The 20,191-nt window shown below is 51.9% G+C and overlaps 5 protein-coding genes across 5 annotated transcripts; 1 reads left to right on the top strand and 4 right to left on the bottom strand.

The window, feature by feature from the left end:
- Positions 1-161: 161 nt before the first annotated feature.
- Positions 162-1,892, bottom strand: N7458_005755 (uncharacterized protein; the record flags this gene model as incomplete). Its single annotated transcript, XM_056909137.1, has 4 exons — positions 162-1,153; positions 1,229-1,313; positions 1,373-1,491; positions 1,553-1,892. The coding sequence occupies 4 exons, from the start codon at positions 1,890-1,892 to the stop codon at positions 162-164; spliced, it is 1,536 nt and encodes a 511-aa protein (XP_056767755.1).
- A 3,972-nt stretch (positions 1,893-5,864) lies between these two features.
- N7458_005754 (uncharacterized protein) lies at positions 5,865-7,370 on the bottom strand (the record flags this gene model as incomplete). The annotated part of the gene is made up of 6 exons (XM_056909136.1): positions 5,865-6,323; positions 6,383-6,579; positions 6,639-6,756; positions 6,832-6,863; positions 6,932-7,048; positions 7,331-7,370. The coding sequence occupies 6 exons, from the start codon at positions 7,368-7,370 to the stop codon at positions 5,865-5,867; spliced, it is 963 nt and encodes a 320-aa protein (XP_056767754.1).
- Positions 7,371-8,865: 1,495 nt separating this feature from the next.
- N7458_005753 (uncharacterized protein) lies at positions 8,866-12,797 on the top strand (the record flags this gene model as incomplete). Its single annotated transcript, XM_056909135.1, has 5 exons — positions 8,866-9,044; positions 9,103-9,193; positions 9,257-11,821; positions 11,877-12,179; positions 12,243-12,797. 5 exons carry the CDS (start codon positions 8,866-8,868, stop codon positions 12,795-12,797), a joined length of 3,693 nt encoding a protein of 1,230 aa, XP_056767753.1.
- Positions 12,798-14,046: 1,249 nt separating this feature from the next.
- On the bottom strand, positions 14,047-17,317 carry N7458_005752 (putative nuclear serine protease HtrA2/Nma111; the record flags this gene model as incomplete). The annotated part of the gene is made up of 4 exons (XM_056909134.1): positions 14,047-14,223; positions 14,281-14,478; positions 14,532-16,832; positions 16,901-17,317. The coding sequence occupies 4 exons, from the start codon at positions 17,315-17,317 to the stop codon at positions 14,047-14,049; spliced, it is 3,093 nt and encodes a 1,030-aa protein (XP_056767752.1).
- A 1,191-nt stretch (positions 17,318-18,508) lies between these two features.
- Positions 18,509-19,873, bottom strand: N7458_005751 (uncharacterized protein; the record flags this gene model as incomplete). The annotated part of the gene is made up of 2 exons (XM_056909133.1): positions 18,509-19,233; positions 19,639-19,873. The coding sequence occupies 2 exons, from the start codon at positions 19,871-19,873 to the stop codon at positions 18,509-18,511; spliced, it is 960 nt and encodes a 319-aa protein (XP_056767751.1).
- Between the last annotated feature and the right edge of the window lie 318 nt (positions 19,874-20,191).

The following is a 20,191-nucleotide window of genomic DNA, read 5'->3' as shown; positions in this document are numbered from 1 at the left end:
CGAGAAATCCACAAATCTGCAGTCCAGCGCCAAACTCCAGAAACTCATTCCCTTCCCCGAACAACGCCGTCCAGTCTAACCAAACACCGATCTTGATGCATAATTCTCATAATACCCCCATCACCCCGTACTCTTTCTTACTCAGGGATGCTCAAATCTGTTCACAGAGAAGCACGACGTCTCTTCTTGTCTCCAGATCCAAAACATCCCAACAGAGGACCAAGCATGGCATCCTCCATGATCTCATCATCGTCTTCATTCTTAGACGAAGCCTGTTGCATGTGTAAATGGAGCAAGGCATGGGCAGCCTTGACTTCTTTGGCGAACCGGCAGGAACGAGGGCCTTTCTCACCATTCTTCGCTTTGGCAGAGCGCGAGGGGTTTTTCTTGAGCCCGGTCTTGCCACAGGCAATCTCACTGCTCGATGGGCCTCGTGTACGTGGCCCTCGGTACTCCTCGTCACCTTCATCTTCTGACAAGGACTCATCATCCGAAGAAGTGAGTTCAGATTGACCTGTCTCCGAGTCTCCATCGGCCGACACGCGCTCATCTCGATAATGGATCGGAAACACCGGCTTCGGATGAAGATCTGAGCGCGACGTCGACGAGAATTCAGTCTCCGAGTCACTCCCATCACCCGTAGCCTTCATGACTCTCTTCCGGCGCTCGGTAGCCTTATTAAAAGATTCATGGGGCGTGCGAGTCACCGGATGCGAGCTGGGAGGTCTATTGATCGGGAGGAAGCCTCTGTGCGTGGGACTTTGAGGCGAGCCACAATAGGGTTCGGATGATGAGCCCCGCGCACTGCTGATACTATCAGCGTAGTTGCGTCGAGCATACTTGTTAGGAATATGGGGAGCTCGTATATCTCGGGACGGATAGTCGACTTCCTTCCCTAGGGCATGGGAAGGGAAGGAGGTTGTGGACATCTCGTCGTAGCTCCGAGGCTCGAGCAGACGGTAGCGCCGCGAGGTTTCGGCAGCTTCGTTCACGATGGCGGGGTCGATGACCATACGACCAAAGTTGACTCGGTCTGTTGGGGGAATGCACATCTCAGGGAAGTCGAGACCGAACAGTGGAGTCAGGAGGTAGCGGATTTCACAGCAAAACGTGGCGGCAATGGCTTTGGCGGCTTCGAAGGGCATCCAGTAGCCTGGCAAAGAGGAAACCATTCAGCAATCATAGTCACATATGTCAAAGAGTAGATGGGATCATTGAGTCTTCTTACCTTGAGCCGCAAGCGCTCCTCCAGTGATGCTATGACTGATCTCGCGGAGGCCATTGTTGTTGTTGAGTACCTTGCCGGGGGTGGTCTATGGCTACGGTGTTAGAACATACGTCGCATTCAATCGGTGGAAAGCAGAACACATACCTTGGAATAGCCCAGACACTTAAACAGATGGGTAGTACGGACCAGTCCGATATTGTAGTCCCAAGTTATGGTCCACGGCTCCGCGTCCACGCCCTTTCTCTGGAAGGTATACTGGAACACTGTAGATATGACTCGTCAGTATTCCGGCTTACAGCTAAACAGCTAGTTTCGTCATCTCACAGTGAAAACTATCCCGTCCAGTCCGTTCACGAAAGGTCTTCTTGTCACTCTGGTACGGGATGTGGCGAGGGAAGTCGGCGATGTTGCCAAAGGGCTTCAGATCCGCCTTGCGATGTTCTTCTTCCAGGAGTGGGGTCCGTTCTTCGTGGGGAGGATAGCGAAGCTCCCCTTGGATGGGTCCAGCTCGAAAGACAGCCCCATCCTTGGCTACCTTGGATCTTCTCGGCCGATCCGAATATGGAGGACTTGTAGTTGCGGATCGTGGGGCCGGCATCATGAAGCCCAAATGTCCTGGTGTCACCTCAGGGAGCGGATTTAGCAAGTCGCGAATGGAGCCCATGAATGAGAGGAAAGGGTTTCGTGTTTCAGAGAGAAGGGATTGGAGGAAAGGGTATTCGAAGAGCACAAGAGAAAGACTGAGGAGAAGGAAGAGTAGTCGTTTTAAGGGAAAGTATCGAGAAGGACAAGAGGGAAAAGTCTTCAGTAAAAGTAGGAATCGTAGAGTCGGCAAAAAAGAAGCAAGCAAGCAGAATAAGATCCCGCAATCCTCGTGCGGAACAAGACGTGCTTTCCAGAAGCCGTGAGAAGCAAGACCTGGACATCCACTCTCAATGGGCGTTCTGAAGCATCAAGCAAGACAGCCCCTGGCTTTGTTTAAAGGTTTGTTCCAGTCTGTGCTGATTCTGCGCGTGTTCCTGCTTTGTGTTTCTGTTTTACCAAATCCAGAGAGGGTGAATACAGTTTTATGTTTGTCTGTTCGGACTTGTATACAGCCTGAGACGGGAGCTGTTCTGATATCTGGAAATTATTATGATCAAAACAGGAACTTAGGATTGAGGGTTGATGATATGATTTAGAGAATAATTGGGAGGACAGACAGATGGTCATAAAGGCAAATATCAAGTTCAAATATATTCTGTATAAGGAAGGAGAGCGTAGCGGTGTACAATCAAGAAACAACGAGTCCAAAGTACATTGTGGTTTCCTCGGGATAGCTTCAACTTGTCGTTCTCACCGATTCCTCCTCAGATTTTTCTGGTTCCTCTAGCTCCTCGCAGATAATCACGAGGCAGCTGGAGTCGGACGAGTCTTCTTGGGCTTGGGCCTGTGTCTTTCCACGATACCACGAAGTCAAGCAATTGAGGCCCGTTCTCACCTCGGAGACGTTCAATCTGGACTGACCGCCATGCTGTGCGCATGTTGTCATCGATGACCGCCATTGATGCTCCTGAGAAAAAGGCTACAACCACAGCAAGTGGGGGGCCACAAATCACCCCCAGGACACTCAGCATGAAACCTATGTTTCTAAGCTTCGAGGCCTTACCTGTTGCACCGCCGCAGCTGTGGGTACCCAAGACCTGCAAGGCCAAAGCCAAAGGACTACCGAAGAGTCCAATGAGCTACTTGCTGCCTCTAGTACTCCGTTTGGGACCATGTGGAGATTCTGTGCGTTGCTGGAGGTGAAGATGCGAAGCTGGGCACCGCTCCCTCCAGGATTTTGATGCATGCAAACAGACCGTTGTGGTAGTCTGAGGTATGGCGGTATAGTAAATTTTCTCATCCTATCGGCGTTCTTCGATTGAGGTCTAATTCTATTAAACAGGAATCGACCTAATTCATGATGCGATTTTGCTACATTAGAATCACCTCCAGCGCGCGCTCCAACTGTTGAAGTTATAATGACCGGCTGATGAGCAAACTAGACAAGTACCAAGTGGGCCCATGGCAAGAGCAGACAATCAAGACAGCTGTCAGAGCGCCAATAAAAACCCATATATCCTCAAAGGCATCGACCTGGGCATCAAAGGGGCCTGAGACCTACGGCAAGCTGCAGGGCCAACTTCTTCCTTGTATGACGGGAAGCCACATAGCTCGCGAGCGAGTCCTTCTCAGTCTAGAAGCCTGTGCTATCCTGTCACTGAGATAAACTTCTGACCAGATCAAAGATCAAAGATGCGAGTCCGTGCCGGGAGATAAAGAGGGAATGCCCATGCCATGCGATTCATCCTCTCACAAACGTCCTCCTACAATTTGGCCGAGCCTCCTTCTTTCAAAAGCATCTTGCTCCAGGTTTGAAACATCGACATATAGGAGAGACATGCGTCTCGGCTACCGTCAGCTCCCATTGACAAAGGATGTACAGCCCTAAGACGCATCCGAGGAGACCGCCCTTTGAGCCCTGTATCGAGTTGACATCACGGAATCCTTGGTCACTTTCTCCCAATAGATCCCGCACTACTCGGAAGAAAAGCCCAAAGAACATTCTATGCATGCTTCTTTGCAGAGGTATGACACGTTGGTGGCGGTAGGAAACTCCTATTCTTTCGATACTGTTCCGACTTCAAGTCATTGATCCCAGTATGCCACACTGACTCTCCGCCCCAGTCCATTCTTGAACATTTCCCCATTGTCCTCACTCTGCTCCATGCCAATAAAAATGACCGTTACATAGTTACAGATTCAGTTTTTCCCATTTACACTGCATAATTGGCACAGATTACTCCATTTTTTACCGTTCCGAGTTCTCATAGAGTCGACGACAGATTCTAGAAGCTGACCACAACAGTCGAACTTGTCAATACTACTAATCTAGTCCAGGTCAACAACTCTCATAGAATCGGTCAGGCAGCTTTATGTTTAGACTTCAGCCTAACTATACGAGTCTGAGACTAAGAGTGGCATAGTAAGGAGGTTCGGATCCCAATGTCTAAGACAGCCTATCGATGATGGCCAAGTTGATTGGATTCCAAAGGGCGGTAAATATGAGTCTAAGTGGCTTTTCCAGCTATAGTGTATTTGGACTCTCATGAGCTTCTGGAAAAGGGGTAGGAAAAGCTAGAGGTCTCATTTGGGCTGTTGCTACGAGGGCTCGGGCCTTGGAGGTGCATATTATTGAGTGTTTCGAAGCACATAGGTACTCATATATCGATTGGGAAGAGTCAAGATCTTCCAACTTCCATCTTCAGAGCAATAATTATAGAAGAGACATTACCTTGATCATTAAATTCAGACTATCGTGTCCTTCGATGCCCGACAATACAGAGTTGAGCAATGTACTAGAGGTATTGAGACACCACATAGCATGAACGAGTTCACCAACCCTCGAAAGCACACCTGCCACACCCAAAAGTCAACGGATCTGGAAACAGACGATGAATTCCCAGCCATTCTAGACTCCAACCCCTCCGAGCCGGATTTAGATTGCCGCGCCCAGTCCGTCCCATGTACAGAACCATCCACAGAAATCGGACGTCCAACCCACGACAAGGAGCTACCACAGAAACCGTGCAACATCTCACATCCGGGGTAGACAGAACCGCCTAGAGAATGAGGGGAAGGTTACAATCAAGTCCGAGTAAGACGAGTCTGCCTGGCCACGGGCGAGGAACATAGTCACTAAGATAATGAGGACAGCACAGCTAAACCAGCCCGAATTACGATGCGGAGAAATTAACGGCCTAGCGTTAAGTCTCGGATGAAACCCAACAGTCGCCTCGCCTCGCCTCGCACGGCGCGGAGAAAGGAAGCGTTACTCGTTACTCGTTACTCATGCGGGAGTGCAAAGTATCAGCATGACTGGGCCTGCGCGCGCAGCTGCAGGCTCGAAGACAACACTTGCCCAAGTCGGTCGAGTCGAGGGCTTAAGCGCGGCAAAGTACCAACCATGGTTCATCTTTGGCCTGAGCTGATATCAGGTTTATTCTCTGATAAAAGGGTAGCGTGCACTCGTACAGTCCCGGACACAAGACTAGCTCTTGGGGGGAAGGTGGCTCGAAGAGGCTCGAGGACCGGAATGTTGCATTGGGAATTGGGATTGAGAAGCTACGGGATTTCTCGAGAATCAGACGAGGTAACTAAACGTTCAAGTCGTGAAATTATTCATAGGACAATTGCATTAGAACAATATCAACCCGAAACAAAGTAACAATAGGATGCGGGTGTAAAGAAGGCGGAATAGACAGAATAAAGGGTAAAGGGGGTAAGAACAGTGAGGAAACGAAGTAAAAAGAAAAGAAAAAAAAGGAAGGAAGGAAAGTACAGAAGAACATGAACGTCAATTCATCGTCTGGACATTCCCACGAAGGGTTTTTTGGGGAGTGGCCGTCCGTCATCAGGACGAGGGAGTGCAGCCCAATATACATTCCTGCTAGCAGACCCTGGAGAGCAAAAGAAAGAGTCTCACCACCAATTCTGCATGTCGTCAAAAACATATCTGCTGAGAGAAATAAAATGGATTTCAAAGTGGATTTCCATCCTCGTCGAATCGATAGTAATTGACAACCGATCAAGCCCGGTGATAGGCCACGCTCATTTACAGAGCCAGAAGGGGCTCCTTCTCCACGGCGGCAGGGGCCGGCTCAGCGGTCTCTACCAACTGGGCAATGGGCTCGATCTTGGGGGCTTCGGGGAAGTCCTCGGTCTTGATCGTGGGCTCAGCGACGGGCTCGATCTTCACGGGGGTGGGGACCTTGGCCGTCTCGGGGGACGCAGAGCGGCGGCCAATGTACTCCTGGGCCTTGTGGCTGTACTCGCCCACGTATTGCTTCATGACACCAGTGGCGTGGGAGGTACGCTCGCCAGCAAGGTCCTTCAGCTGGTTGGTCTGGGAACTGATGATCTCCTGAAGGTTGGCAATCTGCTCGTCAATGATTTCGCGGTTGCTGATGTACACAAGAGGTCCGAGGTAGGCCACAGTCACGGAGATAACGGCCAGACCCCAGAGGGGAACGAATCGGACGAGCCAGTAGCCGGAGAAAGCAGCAGTGAAAGCCTAGAATCCCATCAGAAACGTTCGATTATATCCATCATTCACGTCACAAGATCACATACGGCAATAGTGTGGACGACATTCTCGGCGAACAGAATGCGCTGGAACTCGATCAGGAAGAAGTCCAACAGCTGGGAAAGGTCCTCCAGGATAGCCTCATGGGTCTCCTTGGGAATGGTGTAGTAGCGGCGAGGGCGGAAAGAGCTGGCAATGCCTTGCTTGAGGATGACTTGACCGGCGATCTCAACGGCAGCGGTCACTACAACAGCGGGTCAGTCTGTCTCTCATCGAATACCACGGGTCACGCGACCAACTCACAGCCCAGCGACATATACAGGAACTTGAAGGCCCAACGGAGAAGAGGCAGATAACGGGCGGCAAAGATGAAACCGATCACGGTGGCATAGGACACAGCGGTCGCACGAGGTTGTTCCCACTGTCAACCAAAAAAAAAATGGGTCAGAAAAAAAAAAGGGGATCACCACACAGACCGGGACTCGAGACAACTCACGCTCAATAGGCTGTACAACAGCGAGTGGTAGTCTACACGATTATTAGCATTCTCTCTTCATTCCATTTGTCTCCATCGGTTGCAGATAGCGAGCACGTACGGGTCAATGGCTGGCCATTGGTAGTTGTGGTGGAAGGGGTAACTCGGGCGTTCTTCAGGTCGCGGAACTCGTCGGAGGTCTTGGAAGCCTCTGCCTTGAGGCTATCGACAACGGGGCCTAGAAGAAGAAAGCATTAAACGGATATGATCAGGCCACAAAATAGCTCCCCTGCAACCCGGCGAACTGGGGGGAGGGGGATAACTATACCCTTTGTAACGGCATCGCTAAGGCCTAGACTCGGGGGAATCCAGGGTCAGTTGGCGTGGTCTTTGGGAAGCTTTCCGGAATAGAGGGAAGAGCGAAGAGCGAAGAAAGGGAAATGACTGCATGAAACAAGCTGGTCAGGACCACTATGCAGGAGAAATCGGGAGGAGCCGGTTGCTTGGGAACATACCTTACTGCCCGTGTTAGGGTAGCTCACATCACCAGAGTCGGCCATGGCGAAATCGGGATCAAGTTGTCAGAGGTGGGAGCAAGAGCACGGTATGGAAATTAGAGCTGGAGGAAAAGGGAATCAAAGGGTTTCGAAGAGCAGTGTTGGAGGGGTGTGTGTGGAAGGGAGAAGAAGGGAAAAAAAGGAACGATAAGGGCCAGGGCCAGAGGGTTGGGTGGGCAGGAATTGTTTTGGTGTGATGCAACCGCCGATTGTCATGTGCGCCCGCCAAGCCTGGACCGGCACGACTGGATGATGTCAACTCTGCGTTTCCAAGGTAGGTACACGTTGCGAAAGAGGCAAGAATTTTGGCCAGGAGCTGGCTGGTACGCCACAGGGTTAGCACCTACATGTCTCTCATAAATTCCCCCTGACTACGACTCCAAGGAGCTAATCCATCTTGTTCGGGCCTTATCTCGTCATAGTTGGTTTTGTACTAGCACCAACCCATCTCCGTCTCCGTCATCCTCCGCCAACATGAGCATATCTGCCTAGCCACGATGGATCATAAGTACGGAGGACAGCTTGCATGAAACCCCGCCCGACGGTGCTCTCTTTTCGGATTCAATGAAAAATTAATAATAAAATATGTACTCTTTCCTATAACAACTCGGGCATTAGGTGCGTAGTATAGCTTACGTAGTATAGCTTAGATGAAAATTACCTCTCGAACATCACCATGTCTATAGAGTTAAATGAGGCAGATCGAATCCTACCAAGCTTTGGTCAGCTTCGCTCCCGACCTTGTTTCCTCCTGGCGCTTGATCACTTCAGGCTACTACCTCTCGGAATAGCATGCAGCTGAATATAAGATCTATGCTAAAGCTTAGCCATGCTTAATGTAGCCGCTATAGTGGTTGGAACGGGGTCCTAATCATACTCACCAAAACATCTGAGATGAGAAGCCACGACCGTTGGCCTCTCTTAGGAACAGATATGATGCTGATTCATTGACCTTCCAAGTGCAAACTCGATTTCAGTCACAACAAAGGCGAGTTGAAGCTTATTCGTGGTTGTTTAACCAGACGCGAAGGACTGTCACGATGTTCTTGCACACCAACCACGTAAGTTGATTAAGTGATGGACACTTTCTTAGTCAGCAAAGAGGGTAATCATTATAGAACGATACAGAGGAATTTTTGCTATGACTACTTACTTTATCATATATTATCATTTAACATCAATGATCTTTTCAAGAAGTGGAATAGTTCGAGTGCACAATACTGTATATACTTTAAAAGCACAGGCCAAATGCCCATCACGTGACTCCGCACCTCCACGCGTTTCCCCGTTGGGATGTCTGTTTTGATCTCGAAACCGCCTTCATTCTCCACACAAACTCCAACAGCAACAACCACCACCACCACCTTCGACGCCCGACTAATGATCCCAATGGGCTTTCTTTACCGTTAAACCCAGTTTCAACCCGCACGTCTCTCTTTTACTGCATTGCGCCATCCAACCTTTTTGACCCCGCTGCCCGAAGCGCGTTGTTTACATCATGGCCGCCGCTGGCGCAAGGGCTCAGAGGGCCGTCGGCTCGGCCGCATGGATCGCCACAGAGAAAGAAAGCATGGCAGAGCTGATTGAGCAGGAGTTGGAAGAAGTGGAATACCCAGTCCGCCATGAGCTGGACTGGTTGAATGAACATATGGTTGAGATCTTCTCCAAGGGCCAAACGTGAGTTGCGACCGGTGGATCTCGCGGGCATTCGCTTCGTTGCTCACTATTTGCGCAGAAACTTTACCGATGTGTTTAAAACGCCAGGAAAGATGAGAGGCAAGACTCCGCGAACGGCACGAAAGCGTAATGTGGAAGAGAGTCGAGTGGTGAGTCGCTTTGGAGTTATCGTGATGAAGCCCAATGTGGTGAAGCTAATCTCCCTTCCTTAGCCGCTAAGCGAGATCTTCTCGTCCGCTCAGAAACCTGTAGAGAACAAGGCAGTTCCCAGTCCCAGTCCTTTCATACATCGTGTCATCTCGAAAACAAATGCGACGGAGATCGCATCCGCAACTTCCCCCGCTACCTCTCGGTCCAAACCTGTGCAAAAGGGCTTACAGCCACAATACCCCGACCTCACTCAGAATTTGAATTCCTTCTCACAGTACAACACGGACTCGGGTTATCATGGCTTGCAGGACGATGATGAGGTGGTTCTGCCGGATACACAGCCAGCGACCCAGACATCCACGCAACCCTTCGAGGTCGACGAGCCCGTTAGATTAAGCTCTCAGGTGGATGTCTTGATTGACCAACAACCAACGGAGGACTCTTTTCACTCTGCGCAGGAGAATGTGCGTATGCGAGGGGAAACTATCGAGCCGATGAACACAGATCCAACTCCAACGAATGAACGAACCCTGCCCAAGTCGGAATCAATTTCCAAGGCCTTAGAACCGGAGGTAGACTTGACACCCAAACCCCGGACGCAGCCTAATTCTAAGACTGTCGCGGATGCTGAGAAGCGGCGCGAGAGCCCACCTGCTCAACAAGTCAAGGAGAGTGCAAACGATGACCGTCCCTCGTCCAAACCCGGGGTTTCAGAAACCAAGGAGCCAAGGCATCAAAGCCCAGACGTTGAAATGGAAGATGCAGGCAAGGAAGACACAATTCTCGACGATAACTTTGATGACATCGGGTCTCCATCGGATGGTTCCACTCCCGAACGATTCCCAATGCGGAAAAGCAGTTTGAACTTTGCTTCTTTGCCAGCACGAGAGCCTCTGAAGGGCTCGCGGCTCTCTTCCCACATTGATCTTCCGAAGCTGAGCACTACTGGCCGCCCTAGTCTTCTGGGTAAGCAATCAGGAGGGCACAGAGTGACCCAAGCAGCAGTGGAGGATGACGTGGTCGATGCTGGCACAATGGATCTAAATGACGCGAAGGAATCGGAAGAAACCATGGACATGGATCAGGTTAGCAAGCTGCACAACAAGAAGTCGACACAAAGCCTTCATGAGCGGATTAGCATGCTCGGAAAGCTTCAGCCGTCTCGTCCCAAGAAGTCAATTGCGTCGATGGCCGGCCTATCTGCTGGTCAGGTTCCCTACCCGGACCTTCCTGCGGCAAAGCCTGAAACAAAGCTAGAACCTCCGGTGCAGAGAGAACGCGCAGCTCCTACACCGGAGTCCACCGAAATGGATGTGGATGACTGGATCAGGCCTCTGAGTTCGCCGCAGCGACTCGATCTCACGAAGAGCAAAACCAAAGACGCGATGGAGAAGCTCTTTGATATCGATCAATCACCAGGGAAAGCGAATGGAATGAATGCCTCGGGGCAGCAGTCTACTGAACCAGAACGTCCCAAATCAGCATATTCCATCTTCTCCTCGCCCCGCCCACATGGTCATCAAAAAACTGCTTCGGTGTCAAATATTGCATCAGAAGCCTCAACCACTCCTACCGGATCCCCTCGGCGCTTTGATGGACCTCTCAGTGCGTCAAAAATGAGGTTACAATCCATTATGAAGTCCGCCAAGGGCTTATTCACAAGCACTGGTAGCTCTTCGAGACTGGAGAATTCCTCTCCCGAGCAGCCACGCCTCCGGCCTCAAGAACAAGCTAGTGTTATTGCAGAGAACAAGGATGATCAGCGCGAGTCACAGCCTTGTCAGATCTCCAGCCCCCCACGACAAGAGGGTCGTCGAACACGAAGCTCTACGGAGAGGGAGGAGAAGCGCCGACAGAAGGAGCGAGAGGATCGCCAGCGGGAAGAAGAAGAAATCCGACAGGAGAAAGTACGTGAAAAGGAGAAGCAGCGGGCTATGCAACTCAAGGTAATGCAAAACAAGTCATCTGTAGAGCCTGAAGAGAGGCCAGGCAGCGCCGCCCAACGGTCAATGCAGGGATCTCGACAGCAATCGCGTGAGCCAGACTCTGTTCACGATGGGTCGAGGTTTGGCCTTTCCCAGCCGAAGCAGAATGATCGGCGCATCAAGCCACCCACTCGTGAACCGGCCCAAAAGCCCAACCCGCGGCCGGTTTCGATTCGTGTCGGTAGCACACTCTCACGGCCGATGCCTATCGCTTCCTCTATGACTTCGAATAGCCAGGAGTCCGTTGCACCCCCTGCCGCCCCCGGTCCTGCTCCAAAAGCAGCGACATTGAAGAAGAAAGGTAGCAATCAATCTCTGCACACGACTTCTTCGGCGAGCAGCTTCAAGAGTTCCGTCTCGAGTCAAACACAAACCCAGCGAAAAAAGAGAGAGCAGGAGGATCGTGAGGCTCGCCGAAAGGAGGAGCAAAGGAAGGAGGAGCAGAAACGTGAGGCAGAGCGGAAACGAGCTCTCCAACAACAGCAGGATGAGGAGGCTCGGCGGCAAGCTGAGGCTGAGCGGGAACGCTCTGCTCACGAGGATCCCAAGAAGAGTGCTCATATGCGGGCAATTGAGAGGCGACGACAGGAGAACAACGCTCGGAAACACGTGCGCCAAGACAGTCAGCAGGCAATCAGCGAGGTAAACTTTGTAGATCATTACCATTTGATAAAGATTCATTACTGACGATGCCTAGGCTCCCATTCTGCAGCACGAGAAGGCTGCATCACAACCCTCTCAGCGAAATGACTTGGGTGCGACAAGGCCAGCATCTCGCCTTGGATACGGTCGACCCATTAATCCCCCAGCACCAAACCCTGCCAAGCCGCCCAAGAGGAATATGGATGATGAAGCTGGTTACCGCGCTGCAGTTGCCAATCCCAGCAATGTTCAACCTTTGGGCGAGGCCAAGCGACGCAAGACTGAGGATGAGCAAAACCATATGCAGCCTGTGCGTCCTACGATGGCCCCTCCGATCCGCCAGTCAAATATTCGCAAGGTAAGCTCAATATATTCCGCGTAGATCAACCATTTGCATGCGTATGCTAAAAATCTTGCACAGCAGCCATCTATGTTTGGACAGCCCGGCTCTTCGATTTTCAAAACCGGCCAGCCTCAACGACCTGCCCACCCATCGGAGTTGGCAAAGTATACAAACAACAAAATTCCTTTCGCGGAACCTAACCACGCGCCACCTTCGGCTGTACAAAAGCCAATTGCACCTGGTTCTGCCCAGCGACCTCCACCTCCCGCTAAGCCGTCACCAAAGTACCCGAGTGGAGAAAGCATCCATCTCCCCGAAATTGCCACGGATAGCGAAGATGAGGATGATTCAGATTCCGAGATGTTCCCCGTTCCCAAATGGGCTCAATCCAAGGAACTGGATGATCTATTGCGGCAGCAAGACGGAATGGAAGTTGACTCCATTTTTGGTCCAATTGCACCGTTCTCCCTAGAGGAAACCTTCAAGGCCGACAAGAAGATCAAGAAATACCGTGACCGCACCAGCAGCGCCAACTGGAACGGCCCCGACGGTCTCACTCAGGAGGAGATCCGCAAAGACCGTATCGAGCGGCAAAAGCTGCGGCTCAACGGTGGATGGTCTTTCCAGCAATAGGCAATCAAGTCGATTTTGGACTACTAGGTCCTTGCTTGGTGTATTATTGTGTTATATCAAACAGCGGCGGCCATGTGGTAATATTGCAACTGGATCGGAGTTCTTGGGGTTGGGGTGGGTTAATTTAATGGCGTTATCTTGCATTCTTAGCCATTTGAGGAGTGTCACTTGAGTGGCATAGCAAGCATCCATCGTTCTGCATATGGTCATCAATTGAATTCGTTGAATTATCCCATACTAAATCTTTTCCCGCGTATCAGTGACTCACTTGGAGGATTTACACCTGCCCGCGATGGAGTGGGACCTTCCCAAGAACCGCGCTTGGAATCACACCGTTGATGAGCAGTCCAGTTCGTCTGGGGATACTATTCTTCATCCACATTAATATATCAATATTTGAGTGCTCTTCACATGAACCAGCATCATTGGTCTAGTGGTAGAATTCGTCGTTGCCATCGACGAGGCCCGTGTTCGATTCACGGATGATGCACTCTTCTTTTTTTTGGCTATTTTCTTCTCATTACTACACTTGAAGCACATGTTTTTCTTTTTGGCTTTTTTTGCATTTGTCCATTGTCTACAGGTCTATAGTATAGTACGAGGATTAATTACTGTGAAGTACCTAGTGCTTCCTCAGGCTCTATCTTTTTTCCCAGCGTCTGTCCTAGATGAGGTTCAAGCAAATATATATTTAGTACAGTACGGGATGAGCCGTGAGCCCTAGTCTAACCTAGGTAGGAACGGGACATTTCGATGCACCATTGACCATAAGTACTCTGAGACCGATGATATATATAGTCACGGCAGCTACCAAAAAGCCATTCAGGTATTTACCTAGGTAGCTGTTCCCCTATGTACCAGAGCCTACTGGTCGGATCAATGCACATGAATGGACGTTAATGACTACCAACCTTAGAACCACGATGAATACCAAACATTTCTTCCAAACAGAAAGGTAGTCACAAGCAAAGAATAGCCCGATCGTTCGAAACAGGAAATGAATTTTACACTGAAGGCCATACAAGACAGCCACATAGATTTTCTCCCAGATCACACCCGTGGACGATATACAAGAAGATCTCAATTCCAAGACACCACCACAGAACAAGCCAGGCCCTAGGTACCTACACCCACCCCGACCGATCGCGCCGTCGACACCAAATATAATACAAGACCAGCCGCCCGGAAGAGACCGCGTGTCGCGTCTAGTAAACAACCTTATCCCAATGGAGGCGTGATCACGGACTACTTACTCCATGTCAGGTTCCACGTCACTACCACCAGCTTCACCGCCCTCGTCCATGGCGTCGGGGTTCAGATTTGCAGCGTCTGAGGCCGCGCCGAGACCGTCCTTGGTCTTGTCGTGGGAGATGGTGAGCCAGCCGGCTTCGACAGAGGGGTCCTTGATGTATTCGGACATGGGGAACTGGCGGGAGTTTGGTTAGTGAGAAGGATAGGGAAAGCAGAGAAAAGATTTACTCACGTAGTGGTCGTTTTTCTTCATGGTTACCACCCATGGAACATTGTCGAAAGTGACGGCACGCAGGCGGAAGTAGGTGTTGTCGGGAATCTTGCGTACTTGTTCAACGAAAGCATCGAGGTTGGGGGTGGATACGCCATTGACAGCGGTGATGAAGTTAGTCGGAGCAAGCCCGTAGTGGTAAGCGGGTGAACCGCGGCTCTGTAATAATAGTTAGTAACGGGCATATACTTCTCCACATAGGTTTTACTTACCCTAGCGCTCACGTAAACCTCGCTATGGAGCTTGGAGATCTGCTGCCGAACAGCATGATGAGGCTTCTGCAGGACAGCACCACAGAAGACGACCGCACGATCAGTCTCAAGATCTTCAGTAGGGACAGTCGGGACGCGAATACGCATCTCCTGGCCGTTCCGAACAATCAAAGCTTCCAAGATTTCCTTCTCATACATGACATCCAGCTCCGAGACACGCGTAACAAGCTGGCCATCCAGTGTGAGAATGATGTCAGCCTCCTGGAAGCTATCGACATCAGAGGTGAAAGTCGCCGGCGGACAGTCCACCTTGCGGACCATGAAGAGCTGATGGCGAGAAGGATTAGCCTGAGCAACCTTTTGAATCCACTCCTCCGAGACGCCCATGATGCGCGCCTGGCTCATCTGCACAACATAGCTCTCCATGTTCAGGATGCGTAGCTTGGGGGTGACACCCTGTTGGATCTTAGAAGTCACCGGAAGTAGAGACGGGGTAGCAAAACCAAGGTGGTACTCGACGTCCTTGTGAGAGCTCGGGGTACGTTCGCCGAGATAGTTCAGCCACAGAGCCTGCACAACACCATCCTCACCGATCAATACACCGTTGGTGCACTGTCCACTCAGTCCGGTATCCACAGTGATGGCGTCCAAGTTGATAGCGCGGTAACGAGGAGCCGAAGCGTTGGCGGGGATTGATACGGTTGTGATATCAGTCACAGCGGTCTTGGCCACGACAATGCGGAAGTTCTGATTGAAACCAACGAATATGGTGTCTTGTCCCTGCTTGATGTACTCGGAGCTGAGACGAGCGCTCTGGACAGGCGCCTGGACAAGGCTGGGATCGTATTGAATAATGCTGTAGTTCTGTAGCGGGTGCAGGAACACCACCCTGGCACTAAGGATGACCGAGTCGGCGACTGTGATGTTGATATCACAAAGATCATAGGGTACAATGGCTCTTGAGACAACGACTAGGCCCTTCTCAGCATCAATAACCAGACCGAAGCCGGTCTTCTTCGCCTGAGGATAACCATCCAGTTTCAAGGGCATCGTGCACGACACCCGCACAAAGCTGCGCACAATCTCGGCGGCGGCGGGCTGGCTCACACCGTCCAACTGGATAAAGTCTGCCTTGCGTGGGACAGGCTTCTCGGCCGGAATAGGATCAGACAGGTCCGAGAAATCCCAAATGCCAGACTCGTCGTTGCGGACCGCCAAACGCATCTTGGGATGCCAATGTCGGTCCACATAGATGATACTGGTCCCCTTGGTATGCAAATCCCGAATATGACGATAAGAGATGACCACGCGGGAGCGGTCCGGGATAGTCTTCATAACCTCTACGAATTCATCCAGGTTGCGAGTTGGCCGTTTGTCGACCGAGTCAATGATCCACCCAGACAAGGTGTTCTCAAGCTTGAACGAGCCGGCAGCCTCGCAGACATACACTCCGCGAGTAGCAATGGCATAAAGTCGAGACTGTTGATAGGACAGATTGTGGAAAGTACCACCCGCCACCGTCACAAATCGGTCGGGGGTAATCGCATGGAGGTCTCCAACCTCGCACTCCACCTCCAGGTCATCGCCTCCTCGCTGAACCAGCAGCCGGATGGTCTTACCCACACTGGAGTCCAAGATATCATCTAGGCGGACGAACTGCGTTAGCAGCTCACCGTTCACTTGTAGCAACACATCTCCCTCCTGCAATTTTCCATCCGCAGGACCCTCAGGTAGGATGATCTCAGCAGCAAGCATATTGGTCTCGTTGGGGGCAGCCTTGCGCACAGCGGCTTCCCACTCCGGCGTCAAGCCCAGACGACGGCATTCATCGAAGGGCTTGAGGATCCACTGGGTCTGGATGGTGCCACGAGTGACGGCCTGGCCCTGCCGAATACATTCCAGAGCACGGAGCGGGCGATCCAGAGGCAAGAAATAATCAGTCGCGGCACCGTCGGCACGTCCACCTGCTTGCAGAGCCACAGCATGGCCATCGATGTTGACTACGGGACTACCAGAACTACCACCACTGGCCGCAGCCGCAGCCTGGATGTAGTTGGTGTTGAAATCACTGTAACCCTCGCCATACTCGGGAGCATTGCGGTCCAAACGACTGATGACACCGGATAGAATACTCAGTTTTTCACCAGCATCGTTACCAACGACTCGAATCTCGACACCCACTCGAGCTCTGTCGGGCTGGAGCTTGAGCTCGGTGAGCTTCATATAGCGAATGGCTTTCGGGTCGAATTTGAGGATACCGAAGTCATGTACGGGGTCTCGATAGACGGGGCGGACGTCGCACTGTTGACACAAAAAGACACTTAGCTTCCAGACGATGCAAGATTTCTGGCAGATGCTCTCTGACTTACCTCCTCATGATTGTCAAAAATGCAGTATCCCCAGAACGGACCCGCACCCACCACATGACGGTTAGTCAAAATGTATCCTCGCTCAGCATCGACCACAAAACCGGTAGCCTGACTGCTCATGGACAGCTCGGTATCGAATGAACAAGTCTGACAAAAGTGGATGGAGACCACACTCTTCACAACCGTCTCGATCGTCGCCTGCCACTCGGGCGAATCTGCCTGCGCAGGGACAAGGGGTAACAAGCGACCCGAGTCATCCTCTTCCTCCTCCACATCATATACAGTCCCATTGGCCGGGGTAGAGTCACCGGGAGTCAACACCGAACCTTCAGGCTTGAGGTGTTTCGCCGGCCGCTCCACAGCACCAGCGACAGCGCTGCGCTTGCGCTTAGAGCCAATGTCCCCGTTTGCGTCCATGATGCTCTTTGCGAGCGACGACGGGCGACGAAAGGAAGCTTGAGAAGCTGAGTTGAAGCGCCGCAGAGGAACTTGGTGGAAAAAAGCGATGGAGCGAAACGACGGGATCGAGGGTGGACCAAAGTGGCGCGCAGGTGACAGATCAGGTGAAAGTCGGGGCGCGACCAGGGGCCAATGCACGGCAGAGGCAGTCGAAGCAGTCACAGCAGTCACAGAAGTAACGACCGAACGGGATTGAGAGCTTTGGACGCTTCGTCTACAGCGCAGCAGCAGCAGAGACATTCGCGGTTGCTAAAAAGAGGCGGAGTGGAGGAAAACAGCTGATTGGGCCGGGGGGGGTGACGCACACGATACGATCCCATGGCTGGGCCACGCGCCTAACGAGCGCCGATCCGTGCAGGATGAACCAGGAGGTTAAGGCAACGGAGGACTCCGTACATGTTAGCAGAAGACTCGATACTTCCAGTTACAAGTGATAACTAGAGCTAAGTTGAATAAAAAAAATGTTACAGATTGTCTGTCTATCGGTGGTGAACCTCCTCGTGACTGGAGATCAAGTACCCTTAGCACTCCCGTTCTACGTATACAAACAAGTCCCACATGATCAACACATTGCTCTGAAAGACAAAGCCTTATATATCTTCTGTTTAAACTTGACTAGAATACATGGGATAATCGCGCACATCCAAGTTTCGCTCGAAGTACGGGCACGGAAACATGTAGCAGTCGCAGTCGAGCTGTGCCTATTTCCAACAAGACTCCTGGATAAGAGGAGAGAAACAAAAAGAAAGAATTACACAATGGTCATACTCGAGGTGATCCTCGTGCTGGAGTTCTATCTGTCTGCTTGTTGAGATAGAGGGAGGTTTCATGCGGCTACAGCGCAGACATCCCGCATGACGGCGGTACTCCTGAGGACCAAACAGCAGGGCTGCAGGACAGGGGGTGCCTTTCTTGGGGGGTGGCGTAAATAGTTCGGGTTGCCGAATAGACGGGTGGCGCCGTTCTCGAGGGCTTCTCCTCCATTCAGATATTAATACATGGAGAGAGGTAAAAGGGGGGGTCTCGGATCCCGATTCGCGCGTGCTTGGACATGCTGAACAAGGTAATGACGATCAACGTTGCAATGGGGGAGACAAGAAGCTTGTTCACGAGGACAAGCTGTGAAGCACGGACCTCACACCCTCCTCTTCAGACAACGGATTCCGAGACTGGCGAGGGACTAGGTCCACCGTTACCCTGCATGGCTCCTGGGCTGAGTGTTTGAGGTGTCGAGGTCTTGCCGGCTCGTGGGAATAGCTCATTCAACTTGGCATACAGCTCGTGAACGGCAGGGAGATTCGGAGGAGGCGTCATGATCGCTGGTGCTTGGGGAGCAACACCGCCGGACTTTTTGGCACGATCGGCTATGGTGGCAAGGTAAGCCAGATTGGCCTGTAGTCGGCGCATGCACTCAATGTATTCTTGACTTGGCTTAGTGCTCTGCACCTTAGCAGCCTCTCCGCCCTGATCCGTTGGTGACGCGTTCGCATCACCGGGGGAAGCAGTGCCTGCCTTGCCGGACGCTTGTAGGTTGACCACCTCCTGCAACAAGGTTGAGTTGATGTCGAGCAGGGTTGTAACGCGGGCCTTCTCGCGAGCCGCTATTTGAGCTTGTACCTGAGCTTGGGCTTGATACTGAGCAGGTGACTGGGCCTGTGTTGGAGTTCCGGTTTGGGGTATCTGGGGAGAGTTCATATGAGGTGGCTTCGGTTGGTTAGCGAGGAGGTTGTTTTGTTGGATCGAGGCCATATTTTGGGAGAAGGCCTGTTGGACAGCTGAGGGTCCGTTGGGCATGGTGCCTGGCTGAGAGAAAGGGGTGATGTTTGCGGGGAGGGGAGGCTGAGTGAAAGGCGAGGTGAAAGTGTCCATCGACACTGTCGTCATGTTAGCGGTCAGATCCGTGTCAATTCAAGGTAAGCTCAACACCCGAGAACTCTCTCCCACTGGCAGATCCCGCTAGATCGCACGAATCGTGGCGTTCATTCTTGCCAATGAGCCACACCTGGCGGTGGCACTATGATTGGGATCCATCACAACTGCAGAGTTCCTGGGGGAAGGGAAAGAGAGATTGGCCACACGCCGTCCGAAGAGAGAGGGGAAAACTAGGTAGAGGAAGACAGGTCGACACTCTAATGAAGCTCAAAGCAGACCCGGGGTCTTGGTCCTCAAATGCTCTAAAGCGACAGGTCGACCCCGCCAGGGGAAGGTGACGGATGTGTTGGGCTAATCATAATGAAGGAGCACAAGATAAAGGGGGTGAGTGAGAGTTGACCACGTACCAGATGTCTGTGGGGGAAAGCCAGTGGGCATCATAGCTCCCCCAGGGCCGCCTGGCTGCATGGGCATGGCACCAAAGGAATGCTGCTGCTGCTGCTGCTGCTGTTGTTGGACAGGCTGAAGAGGCGTCTTAGACTGGGGGTACTGGGGAATCGAATTGGGGTAAAAAGACATTTGGTTTGGAGGAGTCTGAGTCGGCACGGGATAGCCAGCGGGATAGCCAGTGTTGGGGTCCATTGTGTACGAAGGAATCATATCACGGTCCCCAGTCTAGATGGCGGTAAATGAGGGGGACCTGGGGCGCGTCAGAGTACGCCCAATATAATCTCTTCCCCTTCGAGATTGCCTCCTGGAGCCCGAGGGAAGCCACGGGTGGACAGCGCCTTTGATTACGCACGCCGCACGGACAGGAAGATAGACAAAGAGGAGAAAGGCGGACGGAAGGCCTCACGGGAATCCAGGGATAGGGCACGCTGAGGATAATTGTATGAAGTGGCTGAAAGGGCCTGGACGCAGGACACTGGAGGGTCTCTGGAAAGCGATCTCGAGCAACAA

The sequence above is a fragment of the Penicillium daleae genome (assembly GCF_028827525.1).
Source record: "Penicillium daleae strain IBT 16125 chromosome Unknown utg000005l_segment0_segment0, whole genome shotgun sequence".
Taxonomy (NCBI): domain Eukaryota; kingdom Fungi; phylum Ascomycota; class Eurotiomycetes; order Eurotiales; family Aspergillaceae; genus Penicillium; species Penicillium daleae.
This window is presented reverse-complemented; position numbering and strand designations above follow the sequence as displayed.